The 16531-nt window shown below is 34.8% G+C and overlaps 2 protein-coding genes across 2 annotated transcripts in view; one reads left to right on the top strand and one right to left on the bottom strand.

Annotated features, from left to right (window-relative positions):
* Positions 1–16531, top strand: part of DPY19L2 (dpy-19 like 2) — a 200074-nt gene that overhangs the window by 110454 nt on the left and 73089 nt on the right. Inside the window, exons 14-16 of the mRNA XM_053609456.1 lie at positions 335–436; positions 6018–6089; positions 8745–8791. Of these exons, the coding sequence (XP_053465431.1) occupies positions 335–436; positions 6018–6089; positions 8745–8791 (221 nt within the window). The remainder of the gene's footprint in view (positions 1–334; positions 437–6017; positions 6090–8744; positions 8792–16531) is intronic.
* On the bottom strand, positions 15178–16026 carry LOC128598738 (chromobox protein homolog 3-like). The gene has a single exon (XM_053609455.1). The coding sequence runs from the start codon at positions 16002–16004 to the stop codon at positions 15453–15455; it is 552 nt and encodes a 183-aa protein (XP_053465430.1). The 5' UTR covers positions 16005–16026; the 3' UTR covers positions 15178–15452.

Here is a 16531-nt window from a genome sequence, read left to right on the forward strand (position 1 = left end):
GAAAGGCATTAAATAAAACTGCTTTTTCATGGCAACTGAATGGTGCCCAGCAAATGTTGATTTTTGTCTCCCTCTTTATCATCTTCCTGTTTATTTTTTTCTGACCTCTTTCTGTTTTTAATTTTTCTTCAGATTTCTCTTTATTTTCAGTTACTTTAATAAGTCATCACATGGTACATTTGGTTCACTATTGCCTTTTGATTTCTTTGAGAGACGTGTTATGTACCTTAGGTTTATCTGCTCTGTGGACTTCATTAAACTTATATCAGATCAATTACTACTGACTACAGTAATTTGTGTGCTTTTAATTCATTTTACTTTATTTCTCTTTCAGATTCGCCTGAGTGATCTTATTGCAGCTAGAATCTTAAGGTATACAGATTTTGATACCTTAATTTACACCTGTGCTCCTGAATTTGACTTCATGGAGAAAGCGGTATGAATATTTATTTTTCTTTCTCTATAGGTATGATTGGCTTTTGCTCTCTAGTTTTTCTTTCAATTTGAAACTCAAAATTTGTATTCATAAACACTTGAATTACTTATTCTATCATTTTTTACTATAACTTTTGCTAATCATATGGCCTTTCTCACCTGCTCTGTTTACCTGTCAAATAAATAAATAATTATTCCTATCTTGAAGAGTTATTGATAATGGTTCAATAAGATTATTTAGGAAGAATACTTAATATATTATATGACCCATTATTATTATTATAAATTAATTACTTTTAATTGAATTCTGTTCAGCAGTGTACCCAGAGATGAGATAGGAGAGGTTCAGGCCAAGTTTAATTAAAGGGGACTGGTGGCTACACCAAGGATAGCAGGGGATTTGTTTTTATACTGGGCATAGGGGGAGGAAGAAGGTTTTGGTGGGCTAGGGTCTTTCCAGTGGAACTCTTAGGGCCAGGCCAAGTAGGCCTTTTGTTGTGGGAGGGGAGGAGGAGAAAGGATTCAGGCCCCTAATATTAATAATCTAGGCCACTTGGAAATATGGGACCATTCAGGAAAATAAAATCCTAATTCTTGTTCATTTGTAAGAAATTTAGTTATATTACATTTAACAGCTCACATATTGTGAAATTTGTAAACTTGGTATTGCCAAGAATGGTGTATTCCTAATAAGTTTTAATGAAAATATAGTCTCTTGGAAGCTGGAGAAATGCAGGGTATTATCCTTCAAAAAAGATCATATTGTTAAGATTTAAAGTATTTGTCTCTTGGTAGAATCATGCAGCTTAAGATCAAAAAGGTATCTTAGAGACTACATAGTATAAGTGTAAATCTTTCATTTGCAGATGAGAAAAGTAAAGCTTAAATGATTTGCCTAAAATGCACACTGAAGCTAAGATTAGGAAGTAGATTCTAGAGTTCCCAATCCAGTGCTCTTTTCCTCTATCTGCAGCTTAACTTTTTATTCCTAGAATATGAAAAAGTTGTCATTGGGGCGGTGCCTGCGGCTCAAAGAAGTACGGCACCAGCCCCATATGCCGGAGGTGGTGGGTTCAAGCCTGGCCCTGGCCAAAAACTGCAAAAAAAAAAAAAAAAAAGTTGTCATTGGATTAATCTTTCTCAATTTTCTGTGGGACTACAAAGAGGAAAAAGATTTGGTTTCTGCTTTCAAAAAATATTTAATTGAGTTACATGTTGAATCACTTCCTAGCACAATAACAGGTCATGAGAATTTTAGCTAATATTATTTCTGTACTTACACCTACTTCCAAAAATTACTTTTTTTATTAAATTATAACTGTGTATATTAATGCATTTATGAGGTACAGTGTGATGATTTGATATACAATGTGGAAAGCTTACATCAAACTTGTTAATATAACCATCTTATTTGTTGTGGCAGACATTTATTTATACTCTTAATATCTTTGACATGTACCATTGCATTATGCACATTAGGTGGGTCCCACCAAGTAGGCTCCCTTTCTCCTCCTCCTCCTCTTCTCTCTTTCATTCTGGACGATAGTTGTGTTTTATGGTTCATATGAATGTGTAGGTGATTATATATTGCTTTCATAATAGTATTGAGCACATTGGATACTTATTCTTCCATTATTGAGATACTTTACTAAGAAGAATATGTTTCAGCTCTATCCAGGTAAACATAAAAGATGCAATGTCTCCATCTTTTTTATGGCTGCATAGTATTCCATAGTATACATATACCACAATTTGTAAATACATTCATGGGTCGACGGGCACTTGGGCTGCTTCCCTGACATGGCAATTATGAATTGGGCAGCAATAAACATTCTGGTGCAAATGTCTTTGTTGTAAAATGCTTTTTGTTCATCTGGGTATATACCTAATAGAGGAATTGCACAATCATATGGCAGGTGTACTTTTAGTTCCTTGATATTCTCCAAACTTCTTTCGAAAAAGTACATATTAGTTTGCATTCCTACCAGCAGTGTAGAAGTGTGCCCTTCTCTCCACATCCATGCCAACATCTGAAATTTGGGGGTTTCGTGATGTGGGCTAATCTTACTGGAGTTAGATTATATCTCAAAGTAGTTTTGATTTGCATTTCTCTGATTGAAGATGATGAGCATTTTTTCATGTGTTTGTAAGCTCTGTGTCTGTCATCTTCAGAGAAGCTTCTGCTCATGTCTCTTGTCTACAAAGAAATGGGATTATTTATTCTTTTCTTATTAATTAGTTTGAGTTCTCTGTGGATTCTAGTTACCAGACCTTTGTTGGAAACATAATCTGTAAATATCTTCTTCCATTATGAAGGCTGTCTGCTTTCTTTACTTACTTTGTTCTTGACCGTGAAGAAGGTTTTAAGTTGATCAGATTCCAGTAATATATTTTTGGTGTTGCTTCAATTGCCATAGGGGACCTCCTCATAAAAAAATTCCTCCTGGCCAATTTCTTCAGGCATTTTCCTTGTACTCTCTTCTAGTATTTTTAGTTTCACATCTTAAGTTTAAATCTTTTATTCAGTGAGAATCAATTTTTGTTAATGGTAAAAGATGAGGGTCTAGTATCAGTCTTCTACAGATCGCCAGTCAGTTCACCCAGCACCATTTGTTAAATAGGGAACCTTTTCTCCAATGAATGCTTTTGATAGGCTTATCAAAGATCAAATGACAGTAAGTAGCTGGGTTCATCTCTTGTTATTGTATTCTTTTCCATGTATCTATTGCTCTATTTTTTGTGCCAGTACCATGCTATATTTGATTTCTCCATCACAAATGAACCTCAGTTTCACTGAAAGTTGTTTTGTTTTAGGAGATTGAAGGTCAATGACCATCCTCTTCTGGCTTGAAAGGTTTCAGCTGAAAGATCTATAGTCATTGTAATATTTCTCCCTTTATTAGGTAATGCTTTTCTTACATCTGACTGCTTGCAGAATTTTCTCCTTCATATTAACTTTGGCAAAGTTAATTATAATGTGTCTAGAAGATGCTTTATTTGGATTGAATCTTGCTGGAGTTCTGAAACTATCTACTATCTGAATTTCTGTATCTATTGACATGCTTGGGAAATTCTCCTCCATAATATCTTGGAGTACAGAATCCGTGCTTTTAGGGCCATCTTCTTCTCCTTCAGGAATTCCTATAGAATGAATGTTTGATCTTTTGGAGGGATCCCACAACTCTCTCAGGAAATGATCAGTTTTTGCTCTCCACTTCTCTGCCTCTTTGAGCATTTGGGAGCATTCAAAAGCTTTGTCTTTAACTTCAGAGATTCTTTCTTCTGCCTGCTCAACTGTATTACTGAGGGATTCTATTATATTATGAAGCTCCTTGAATAACTTTCTCATTTCCTTGTGCTCTTCTATTTCTTTTCTCATTATGTCCATATCCTTGGTGATTTTGTCTTTGAATTCATTGATTTCTTGAAATAACTTTTGTACTACTCTTTGTATTTCCATTTCCATCTTTTCCTCCATTCTATTGATCTTATTTACCATGCATATTCTGAATTCTATTTCTGGCATTTCAACCATTTGTCTATGAATGACATCTTCTGTTTTATCTCCTTTGTCATTCCTTGCAGGGAGTTGATCTACTCCGATTATTCATGTTGCCAGAGTTCTTTCACTGGTTCCACCCTATGAGTATTTTCTGCAATTTGGCTATTAAAAGTGGTAGAGTAAGATGGGATTGGGGGCCCCAGGAAGTAGAGTTAATCCACCTATAAGCTGGGGTTTGTGACTGTGGCTTTTCCCCTACAGCCAAAGGTCCCTTTTAGAGCTGTAGCCAGAGACTCTGAAGACCTGCTTAGTAAGGGAGCGCAAATTGGCTCTCTCCTGAATTCAGCCACCTCTACCCAGTCCTAAGGAGTTGTGATATTAGGCTGGAGTCTCGTCTGGGGAGAGAGAAAAACAACTGCAGTTCTCTGCGCCCCACCTCCCACCCCACCAGCAACAGCTGATGAAGGAGATTCAGTCCTTTCTCACATCAAAACAACCCCTGACAGTACAATCAATGTACAGTAGGGAGAGTTCTAAGGGTCTGTAACTACCTGATAATAGAAATCCATAGACAGTTCCAACCAGCATACACAAGGGGATTGGGTCTGGTACCCTCTGGTGAACCACCAGTTAAGGAAGGATCACTGCCACAGTTAGGACAAAGGCATCAGCACCTCCACACTTGTTAAGTCCAAACTGGGCATCAGTTCACCCACCCGTGAAAGTCTAAACCTGGTATCAGTGCCCAGCCTGCGAAAGTTCAAACTGGGTACCAGCAGCTCTGCCCTTGAAAGTCTCAACCAAGCATCAGCAGCTCCACCCTTCAAAGTCCAAATCAGGCGTCAGCAGCCAGCACCTGAAAGTCCCAACCTGGCATCAGTGGCTCTGCCTTTGCAAGTCCAAACCAAGTATTGGTGCTCCTGCCCTTGAAAGTCCAAACTGGGACTCAGTGGCTCCACCCTTGAAAGTCCTAACAGGTTAACACCCTTGCCTGTGAAAGTCCTAACCAGGTGTCAGCAGCTTCATGCTTGAAAGTCTGAATGGGGGTCAGTGCCACCACCAGGAGTGTCACATGCATTTCTCTCTCCCAAACGTCCCTCTCTTCCTGTGCCCCCCTGCTTCCACTCTAATAACTATTTCCGTGCTTCTGTCCATACAATGCCTAGACCTCTTAGGGAATAGCCACACACTCTGGGCACTGCAGCGGGTAGATCTTCAGACTGCCAGGCAGGTGGGGAAGGGTGGACTGAGAGTTTAAAATTACTGGGAGAGTATTTTAGTTTTATGCTGGGCAGGATGATGCCTAGGCTCATAGGTGGGACCTCTCTGGAGGAGGAGGCCCAGTGTTTAGCAGCTCTGACCCATGGGATAAAAGGGGAGTCTTTTGTACCCTGTGCTTGCAGAGAGCTCGCAATGAGCCTCCTGCTTGGAGGAGGGATCTCTCATCCTCATAGCGATGGGCTTTGTACCTGGGATTTGTTCACTAGGATCCTCTTCCTTGGAGTTGCAGGTTGCCACAGCCAGATGATATGTATTTGTCTATCTTCTTTCCTATATCAGCTCTCCTCCTTCAGTTTCAGAGGCTAAATCTGTCCAGAATCTGTCCTTCTCGTCAGGAGTCTCTGGCAAATGTTGCCTCTAGTTGGCCATCTGCGCCTCCCCCACCCCCTCTCCCATAATTACTTTAGTTTGGCTTTCTTCCTTGTTAGCTCTAGTTTCACTAATGAAAATTATTAAACTAAGTGGCACAGAAAATGTAATGTAGGGCCTAGGGGTATTAAACATGCATTTGAAAAGTTAATATCTCAATAAAAATAAAACTAAAAGGAAGAGAAAAAAAGACTGGCTAATTCTAGGTTCAATAGATTTTATCATTAAAATTTTTGAATACTTTTTATAACTATTTTAATTATTTTTAACTCTTGGATTAGAATGTGGAAGTTGATGAATATATATTCTGCTAATGACATAGATTTTATCTTTAAGAAATTTTATCAAGGCATTTGATTTGACATAGTATTTTGCTAATTTAATGTGAAATTCAGTACATAACTATTTTTAATAATTTTCTATATTTCAGACTCCACTGAGATACACAAAGACATTATTGCTTCCAGTCGTTATGGTGATTACCTGTTTTATCTTTAAAAAGGTATTTTGTTTTTAATTTATCATTTGTTTGGGGGTTCTAGATAAGGACTGTAATAGATTAATGCTAATTGGTCAGAATTCTATCTTATTTGGGGGCGTGATCTCTTTCCCTCTCTAGAAATTTGTTTTTATTAAGGTCTTTCATGAACTAATAATAGATGGGTTTTTTTAGAAAGCCAAATTATGAAAGTTATTATTTATCTTGAAAAATACTGTGTATTTATCACTTACTATGTACTGAGGACCACATTACTATGTTCTGAATATTGTATGCATACTGGAAGAGAAAAAAAACATGGCTATTCCCATCTTAGAACTTAAAGTTCTGGATTTGGGGGATTAGGGATGAAAACATTCACCCAGTAATCACACAGATGACTAAGGAACTACATTTGTTACAGCTGCTATGAAAGAAAAGTACAGTGACAACTTGAGTACCCTTCACATATCAAGCACAAAAAAGTCTTGATCTATTTTGAATAGAAATGCACAGAAAAAAATTTGTATAGTCATTTAAAAATAATTTTCTATATATTTACTGTTTTCACAATAGAAGAAAATATCAAAATAAAAGAAATCTTTAAAATGACACTTGTAGATTTTTTTGTACTGGGTGTAGTTTATCTAAAAGCATGAGTAAAGATTGTGGGTCCTTACATTTCTAACAATTTTGAACCATCTTTATTTATGTTGTTTACAAATTGCCTTCCCTTATGTCAGCATGTTTTATTTTATACTTTTAAGCAGATAACAATAATGTGATTTCTCTACCACCATATAAGTGATGGTCCTGTTAAAGTCAGTTTTCTACATTTAAAGTGAAATTGCATGTTTTACTTATATAGTTTCACTTCTCATACATGTATTTCTTATTCTTTTTTTTACATAAAATATGAATAATTTAGGAATGAAAGTATTGCTCTATATCTCTGTCGTTTCACCCTTGATCCAGTTCCCTAGTAATCCTTTGGAGAGTGTCAAAATAGAGGAAACAAGAAGGAATGAGTAGCATGTGAACAGATTTACCCCTCTCCTTGGCTCTCTCAACTTAGGTTGAAGATTTTCTCCACTGCCATACTTCTATTCCATTATGGCAAAATGTGGCCCATTCTTATAAGGTTCCACTTAGAGGTGCTAATGTACGCATTAGCTATTCAGTGGATCAACAGCTAGCATGGGAGAAAATAATAGGTAGTTCTACTATTGCTATATTTTTAAAAATTAAAATCCAAGACTTGCAAATAACTAGTCCCTAAACATACCACAGTCCAAATTAGGTGTGTGCACTAGCAGGCGCATACTCACACACATGTGCCCATTCCTACAGCCACCAAGCTTCACTCCTTTCTTATTCCTTATAAACCCCTTAGTCTTTGTGTCTTTATTTGTCCTATTTTGGCTTACATTTCACCACAAGCATACCCATGATGTTCATTTAAATTTCCCTGTGGGTAAAGTCACTTCTGGTAAAGACATAAAGAAGACCTGTACACATATATAGTATATGACTTTCCTGTGACAATATTGAATCTGAAACTCCTATAAATGAATATATCCTCAAATTGGTATCTGCTTTGCATATGTGACTAGAATGTCTTTTATGTAAATTCATGCATAATAAATTGTGATATTAGCATTGCATTTATGAATTGGTTTCTATGGAATTTGAAGGATGCTCTCATATCAGTGAGAAAAGTTAAAAATTCTAAACTTTAATTTCATTTTAAATTAGAGTCCAAATTCATTTATGTATCTCTTTCAACATTTGCCTGAATTATAAGACACATGTCATACAGAGTACAAATTTTTCAGTTACCAACATATTTTTTGTATCACCATTTAAGTTGCTGCTAAAGCCTCTTTAGCCAAATTTAGCCAGCCATTACATTCCCCTTCCACTTCTCTCTTTCTCCCACTCTCACCATCATCTGGTACATCTTGATTAGTGCTCTTAAGCCTTCTGTAGCAGCCATTTCAGATTGAAAGATCAGGAAAGTAGATATATGCCCATAGTTAATTAGATAATATGAAATTTTGAATGAAGCAGGAATATAGATGTGTGTAGGTGGATCGAAGATGGATAGATATTATTCATTTGCTTAGGAAGTTAACATAAAATAGTCTCTGAAAGCACATGGAGAAAACAGTCTCGTTTGTGAACACCAGCTCACCCTCTCTACTACCCTCCACAAGAAAAATATAAACTTGTGACACTAGTTGCAAGTAATTATCCACATATGTAGGGTGGGGAACCTACAGCTTTGGGGCTACATGTGGCTTTCTGGATCCTTGATTACAGCCTTTTGAGTGAATCCAAACTTTACAGAACAAATTATTTTTAAAGGGATTTGTTTTGCGAAGTTTGTATTCAGTAAAGGGACTACTCGTGAGGATCTGTAAGGCCACATGTGCCCTTGAGGACGTTAAGTTCCCAAAGTGGACAATCTATTCCAACACTTTTTATAGAAGAGTAAGTTATAACAGAAGTTATTTGTCTGGGGCAGAGCAAGGACTAAACTTAAACTGTTCCTAAGGATTCACTTAAACGTTAAAAAGTACTTTTTTTCTGGCTGGCATATTTATATTAATGAATCAGAGCATTTTACATTTCACAACACTCCTTAGAAAAGTTTAATTGATTTGATTCTATTCACAGATTGTTCGTGATGTTTTATGTGTCTTGTCTACAAACACTTATCTAAGGTAATTATATAATAGTTATTTTTAAAATATACTATACTTGATTATTAAATAACTTATTGTAATATTAATTTTTTCAGATGAATGGTCATTAAGCTTTAGCGTTGTAATTTTAAAAAAAGATATGGGGCTCTGCGCCCATAGCACAGTGGTTATGGCACCAGCCACATACACCAAGGGTGGTGGGTTCAAACCTGGCCCAGGCCAGCTAAACAACTGAAACAAAAAAATAGCCAGGCATTATGGTGGGTGCCTGTAGTCCCAGCTACTTGGGAGGCTGAGGCAAGAGAATTGCTTAAGCCCAAGAGTTTGAGGTTGCTGTGAGCTGTGACGCCATGGCACTCTACCAAGGGCGAAACAGTGAGACTCTATCTCAAAAAAAAAAAAAAAAATATGAAGCAAACTTAGGTAGATATTTTCTTCACCAAAAAAACTATTATTTTTATGGATTTCTTTTATCTTAAAGAATTGTTTCGGAAATATATTGTGAGCTAACTAAAAGTTTAAGCTGATTTAGTTTTATTTTAATATATCACTAGAATTTAAAGTCAGTAAACAAAAGATAAAGCTTTATTTGGCCATTTTTCTAATTTTCAGAGAAAGTATAGTTATTTTTCTGAATATTTTTGAAATATTTTTCTACATTTCTTGTTAAAACTATTTGTGGTATGTGTATCATATTTTTTTGATAGTTTTAGTAAAGTTACTAGAATTAAGGCATAAATGGATACCATCAAAATATAACATGACTCATATAAATCATACCTAAATAAATTACTGTGGGATAAGAAAGAAAGAATTTACTTCTATCCTGCAGCAAGTTTTGTCAGGGAAATCTTATCTCAAATTACATTTTATATTTATAGATATGTCATTTGATTTTTCTTAATGACTTTTATCTTTTAGAATGGTTGTAGATTTATAGAAAAATTGTGAAGATAGTACAGAGAGTTTCCATGAACCTGTTATGTACTCCATACTAGCATTTTTCATAAAGAATTTTGAGTGATTGCCAGAAGAGCTACTGAAGATCTTAGGTGCATTCATTGAAACCATTTCTAACATAAGGGGGATAATATACCCACTCAATATTGTTCTTGTCAGATGGAGTCCAGGAGAATATGTCTTGACGTTCTAAAATTGATGTATTTAGAAACCTGAAAACTATTTATATAAGGAATATATGAATGGACGTGAGATATTTTATTGAATAATAGAAGATGGAGGGCTACATGGCAGCTGTTTTTATTTGAGAGGGTGTAATTGAAAGAGAACATACTTAAGGGGGCCAATGGGTGGAAGATTCTTAACTGAGAATATTTGAAAGTGACTGGTCTGATGGGGGGGAGAGAGAAAGGGGTCCTTCAAATCACACACACACGCACATATACTGTACATTCTTGTAGTAATACATAAAAAATAAACAACATACCAAGAAAAGAAGGAAAGTTCCCTTCCCTTACATCTACTCTATTCCTCGGAGATACTGATTATAAGATGGTTTGTATGTATCAGTAGAGAAAACACATGAGTAATATAAGCACATTTTTAAAAATGAAGTCAATATTATTATTCTGTTACTTGTTAACTTGTGTTCAACGGTGTGCCTAGATCATCCTTATACTTCGTAATGGTTTTAGGGATTTATTGTTCACCATCAGGAGTGACCACCATGTATTTAGCTATTCCTATATCAATGTTTAGATTATATTTGACTTTTATCATAACAATGTTATGAATAATGAACATCTTTGGACACTTACTCTAGTATCTCTATGACAGAATGTTTAAATTGGGACTTGTAGATCATAAAGTATGCATATTTTATAATTTTATTAATACTGAGAAATTATAATAATGAGAGTGTTCATTTCCCTGCATCTCCACAAATACCAATATCATCACACCTTAAACTGTTTCTGATAGGTTAAAAAAAAATCTTTTCAAAATAATTCTTTATCAGTGAAATTTTGCCTCTTTTTATGTTTCTGTTGACTACTTTCTTCTTGACCTAAACAAAATTGATCGTAGTGTTTTGTGGGGTTTTTTTATAGATAGCAACCTTTTATCTATTACGCATCTTAACATAGTTTCTTCCAAGATTTTGGTGTATAGTTTAATTTATGTTCTTTGCTTTATAGAATTTAAAATTTTTTATACAGTCACAACTATACATTTTGTTTGCTCTGTTCATATGTTGCTTAGAAATATTTCTCCACATCAAAAACACTAAAATATTTTTTCATATTTTCTTTCAGACTTTTCTATTACACTTTATAGTTCATTAGTCACTCTGACATTAGTTTTGTAGTGTGGTGACATATAGGTGTCTACTGTTTATCCCCTCAATTTAGGTATTGTCCAAACATAGTATTGTATAATTTTTATTAATTCATGTGAATCATCAGTTTTAATCATTTACCCATCAATCTCATATGTATTTGAGTCTGTATTTAGACTCTGTCATATATTGATCTGCTTCTGAGTAATCACAATGCAGTTTCAATCCTTCCCTACTGATACTGATTTTCACATTTGCTTGCATTTACTTTTCCCTGTAAATTTTGGAATCCTCCTCAACTCTGGTCACCCAACATAGTCCATTGGAATTGCTTCAGATCAATTTAAAGAGAATTTAATCTTTATAGGATTGAGTCTCCATTTCAGAAGTATGATATAGCTCCACTTATTAACTGGTGAGTCACTTAACACTTTGTGCTCAGTTTCATCATTCATAAAATTGGGAAAGTAACATTGACTTCACTTCTAATATATATATTAGAAGAGTTGCATATAAAAGTGCTTAGAATTGCTAACAAAACAAACATTTGAGTGTTAGTTATTATTACTTTTTTATTGTTTTAATTGTGATGTCTTAGTAAAATGTTTTTTTCCCCTATGAGTCTACTATGATTTTTTAAATATGGATTTTATAGGGGTCTTTCCTTTTTATTGAAAATGACAATTTTTTAATACTCTATTTGCCAATTTGTCATTGCTAGTTTATAGGAAAACTGGTTGATTTTTTTCTTGCATCACTTTTGTATTCAGTCACATTAGGAAACGTTCCTTACATTTCTAATAGTTTTTCAAATGATTCTCTGGAATTTTTATCCACTCGGCAGGACACCGCCACATGTCGACATGAACACAGCTGTAAATGACACTAATATACCAAGTTGTACAGTGCTGCCAGTATAAGCACACAGTGGCAACTTTGTGAACTTAGTTGTCAGACCTTGGCAGAGTCACCACCTCTCTTAGCCTTTATGGAATTGAAGAGCATTAGGACCTTATTCTGGGTTAGACTTTGATTTAAAAGAATGTTTCAGCTGGTTTGATCTTATCTCCAGACCACTAATCCTTCCTCAATATCAACCATAAGGCTGCTTTGGTACTGCTTTCCCAAAAGAATGTGCTTACTTCATCTCTCTGTTTCACATTTTGGTAATTCTCATAGTATTATATTCTTTTTCATTATTATCATATATACTATGGTGATCTGTGATCAGCAGATGATCTTTGACATTACTACTGTAATTGTTTGGGGGCATCACAAACTTCACCCATATAAGACAGTGAAGCTGATTGATAAATGTCGTATGTATTCTGACTGTTACATTCACCAGCCATTCCTCGCCTCATGTTCCTCAGGCCTCCTTATTTCCTGAGATACAAGAATATTAAAATTGGGCTAATTAATAACCTTACCACAGCCTCTACTGTGTTAAAGTGAAAGGAAAAGTCTCATGTCTTTCAGTTTAAATCAAAAGCTAGAGATGATCAAGCTTAGGGAGGAAGGCATATTGAAAGCCAAGGTAGGCCAAAAGCTAGGCCTCTTGTGTCAAACAGGCAAATGTGAATAAAAAGGAAAATTCTTTTTTTGTTAATTAGGCCCAGGTGAGGGTTGAACTCCCCACCTCTGGTGTGTGGGGATGGCGTGAAAGGAAAATTCTTGAAGGAAACTAAAGTACTATTTCAAAATATTTACAAAATATTCTCTATGTGTTGGCCCCCTCTTCGTAAAATTTTCTAATGAATAATTTTCAAGTAAAGTACATTTAACTATAATTTACTGTTCTCTCTATGAATGGAGACTTTCTGGGCAACCTTTAGAATTGTTATATCCTCTTGCTAAATTGATCTTTTTATCATTGTATATTGCTTTATTTGTCTCTTAAAATATTTATCCTAAAATCTATTTTATATGATAACAAGCTTTTTTTTTGTTTGTTTGTTTTCTATTTCCATGTGACAATCTTTTTCTAGCACTTTATTTTCAGTCTATGTGTGTCTTTATAGATGGAGTGGGTTTCTTATAGATAACATACAAGTTGGCTCTTGTTTTTTTATCCATTCAGCTATTCTGTGATTTTTGATTGGAGAGTTTAGCCCATTTACATTCAGTGTTATTGACAGTCACATGTTGTTCTTTAATTTCTAGTTATTTTGTGTTCTCTCCTCCCTCTTCCCCTCTCACTCTCCTCCCCTTGCCTTCCTTTCACTTAACCTCCCTCTCTCCCTATCTAACCTCCTTCCCTTCCTTTTTCTTCCTTAATGTAAAAATGATTTTTCTCTGGTAGTATGTTTTAATTTCTTGGTTTTCTTTTTTTGCATCTCTTTGTAAGTTTTTTGATTTGAGGTTACCATGCATGAGGCTTGCAAGAAACATTTCAGAACCAATTGTTTTAAGTAGATGACAACTTAATTCTGTTTACAGAACATGAAGAGAAATCTAAAAGAAACTCTACACTTTAATTCTATCATCCACCCCCACTTCTTGACATTTTTGTTATTTCCATTTATATCATTTTGCTATCTCACAAAAAGTTGTTTTTTGATAAATTTCTTTTAGTTTTTGTACTCAAGATATAAGTGTTTTTACACTACAACTATAGCAATAGAATATTCTTTGTGTCCTTACTCTTACCAATAAGTTGTATACCTTCAGATGATTTTTTTTTATTGTTTGTTAACATCCTGTTCTTTTAGATTGAGTAACTCCTTTTACCTTTTCTTATAAAACAGGTCTAGTATTAATGAAATCCTTCAGCTTTTGTTTTTCTGTAAGTCTTTATCCTTCAAATTTGAAGGATATCTTTACAGGATATAATATTCTAGGGTTAAGGTTTTTTTCCTTCAGCACTTTGAATGTGTTATATACCACTTTCTCCTGCCTGTAAGGTTTCCACTGAAAAGTCTGCTGTCAGATGTCATCTTTGTGTGTTCCTTTTCTTTTCCCTCAAGACCTTTCTCTTTATCCATAACCTTTGGGAGCTTGATTCATAAATGCCTAGAGTAGTGTTGTTTGCCTTAAATCTGCTTGGTGTTCTGTGATCACCAGAAATGTTGACACCTTTCTCTAGGTTTGAGAAGTTTTCTGTTATTATTTCCTTGAATAAACCTCAGTCTGTCTCTACCTCCTCTTTGAGGCCAATAACTCTTACATTTGCCTTTAGAGGCTATTGTGTAGATCTTGTAAATATGCTTCATTCTTTTCAATTTTTCTGTTTTGACTATATATTTTCAAATAATGTAACTTCAAGCTCACTAATTATTCTGCTTGGTCAATTCTTTGTGATTTTTTTTTGCATAAAGGAATATAAAACTATTTATTGACCACTGTTCACTATTATTTACAATAAAAGTAAACAATATACAGTTAGATAACATTCTGATTATTATGACTTTTTTTATGGCTTCTGCTCAACCAGTAACCCAAATACTGAAAAGTTTGAGTCTACATGTAAGGAATGAGTTGCGGTAAGGAAAAAACATGCACGTCAATAGTTTTAGATTACAGAGTTTGTTCACACATTTATGTAAAAAGGTATGAAACTGCCAACATGGTTTAACCATCTGATTAGGTTTCTGTAAGCCAAGCGTAGGAATGGATTACCACAAGAATCTTTAATGACCATTTAACTAAGTCTTATTCATTTACCTCATTAGAACACACCAGGATTTGTCTAGTTTCCTCATGTGAGTGGGTAGGTTATTGGTTATGATAAAGCTTTTCCTTTTAGAAATTTTGTAAACACAATTCTGCATTTATATGACTATACATACAGATTCTGACATGGCTGTTTTTAAATTATCCATTTAAATTGTCGAATTAAGAATCAACTATTTAATTTGAAACATTATGGCTTCAGGAAAACTTTCTATTATTACATTGCTCAGAATGATGGTATTGCAGACACCTGGGCTTACCTGTGATTTTTGTTTTGGTGAATGTTTAAAAACAAAGAAAATCAGTTACATATGAATGTCACATATATACATACAGAAACAAATTTAAAAAAAAAAAAACAACCCCAGAATGTCCTTAGGCAAAGAGTTAAACACAAGTTCTTACTGAATAATGGCTATGGAAATTTCCCTTAGTATTTAGAAAAGCTGTTTTCTATTGCAGAGGAAATAATATACCATGGTATCAAGTGTTTTTTTTTTTTTTTTCTGATAAAGGAAGCAACAAGAGAAAGCTTTTATTTGTTCAAAGTAACCAGTGCTATTGATGCAAGCCCCCCCAACAACTCTCCCAGTACTACTTTCAAAATGAACATATCAAACTTGATTTATTAGAATGTAGTTATTTCTTCACACTCTCAAGACCCAGATTTTTTATATATATATAAATATATATAAAAAGCAATGCAAACAATTATTGAGCTTCATCTTCTGGACAAGAATGCCAAGTTAGTCTCTCTTCATACAAAGCAATAACAATTTGAGGACACTTCATGTTTGCTTCTTTTGCCAGCACCAAATCTGCCTCATCTGAATCTTTCCACTTCATAAGAAACATTAATTCTCCACTGCTGTCTGTGGCACCAATTATTCTTTCAGGATCAAGACCTCTGGCAAAGCCTCTTGGTTTGTCAGCAGCATCTCTTTTCTTCTTTGATTTGCTATCATCCGATTCACTGTCAGATAAAGATTTTCTTTTGGTACCATCCTTTTCTTTACCAGCTTTTTGAGAATTAAGAAATGCTTCAATTAACTCTGGACAATCTAAATTTTCTTCAGGTTCCCAAGTATTATCAGCATCTATAAATCCCTTGCACTTCAGGAAATACTCCATCTTCCCATTTACTACTTGTTGATCCAGAACTTTTTCCACAACAAATTCTTCAGGCTCTGACTCTTCAACCTTTTTACTCTTTCCATTCTGCTTCTTTCCCATTTTTTGCAATGTAGTTTTATTGGAGGCCATTTTTTATTGCAGACTTGAAGAGCTATTACCCGCGTGGAGGAGGGGCAGCCCCTCATTTCACTGGCTCCGAGCTGCTCCGGGTTGCGAGTCTGCGGAGTCTCCGGCCCTGTGCGCCTTAAGCTGGAGCCACATACGAGGGGGAGGGGGCGGGAGACTCTTTGTGATTTTTATTCTTTATTCTGTTAATGTGTATCGTACAAATTGATTTTCATATTGAACCATCCTTGCATCCCAAAATGGATTTCATTTGGTCACAGTGTATATTGTTCTTTTAAGGTATTGTTAGAATATATTTTTAAATTTTGTTGAGGATTATTGTATCTGTGTTTATGAGAGATATTTGCCTATAGTTTTCTTTTCTTATGGTGTCTTTTTCTGGCTGAGGCATATAGGTAATTCATAAAGTGAATTTGGAAGTATTTCCTCCTCTTTGATTTTTTGAAGAGGTTAGGATTGCTATTAAGTCTTTTTTTTTTTTTTTTTATTGTTGGGGATTCATTGAGGGTACAATAAGCCAGGTTACACTG

This window comes from Nycticebus coucang, chromosome 11 (genome assembly GCF_027406575.1).
Source record: "Nycticebus coucang isolate mNycCou1 chromosome 11, mNycCou1.pri, whole genome shotgun sequence".
Classification (NCBI taxonomy): Eukaryota; Metazoa; Chordata; class Mammalia; order Primates; family Lorisidae; genus Nycticebus; species Nycticebus coucang.

Bases quoted from the DNA above. Each gene is read 5' to 3' on its own strand.
- LOC128598738 (XM_053609455.1), bottom strand. From the start codon at position 16,004: ATGGCCTCCAATAAAACTACATTGCAAAAAATGGGAAAGAAGCAGAAT.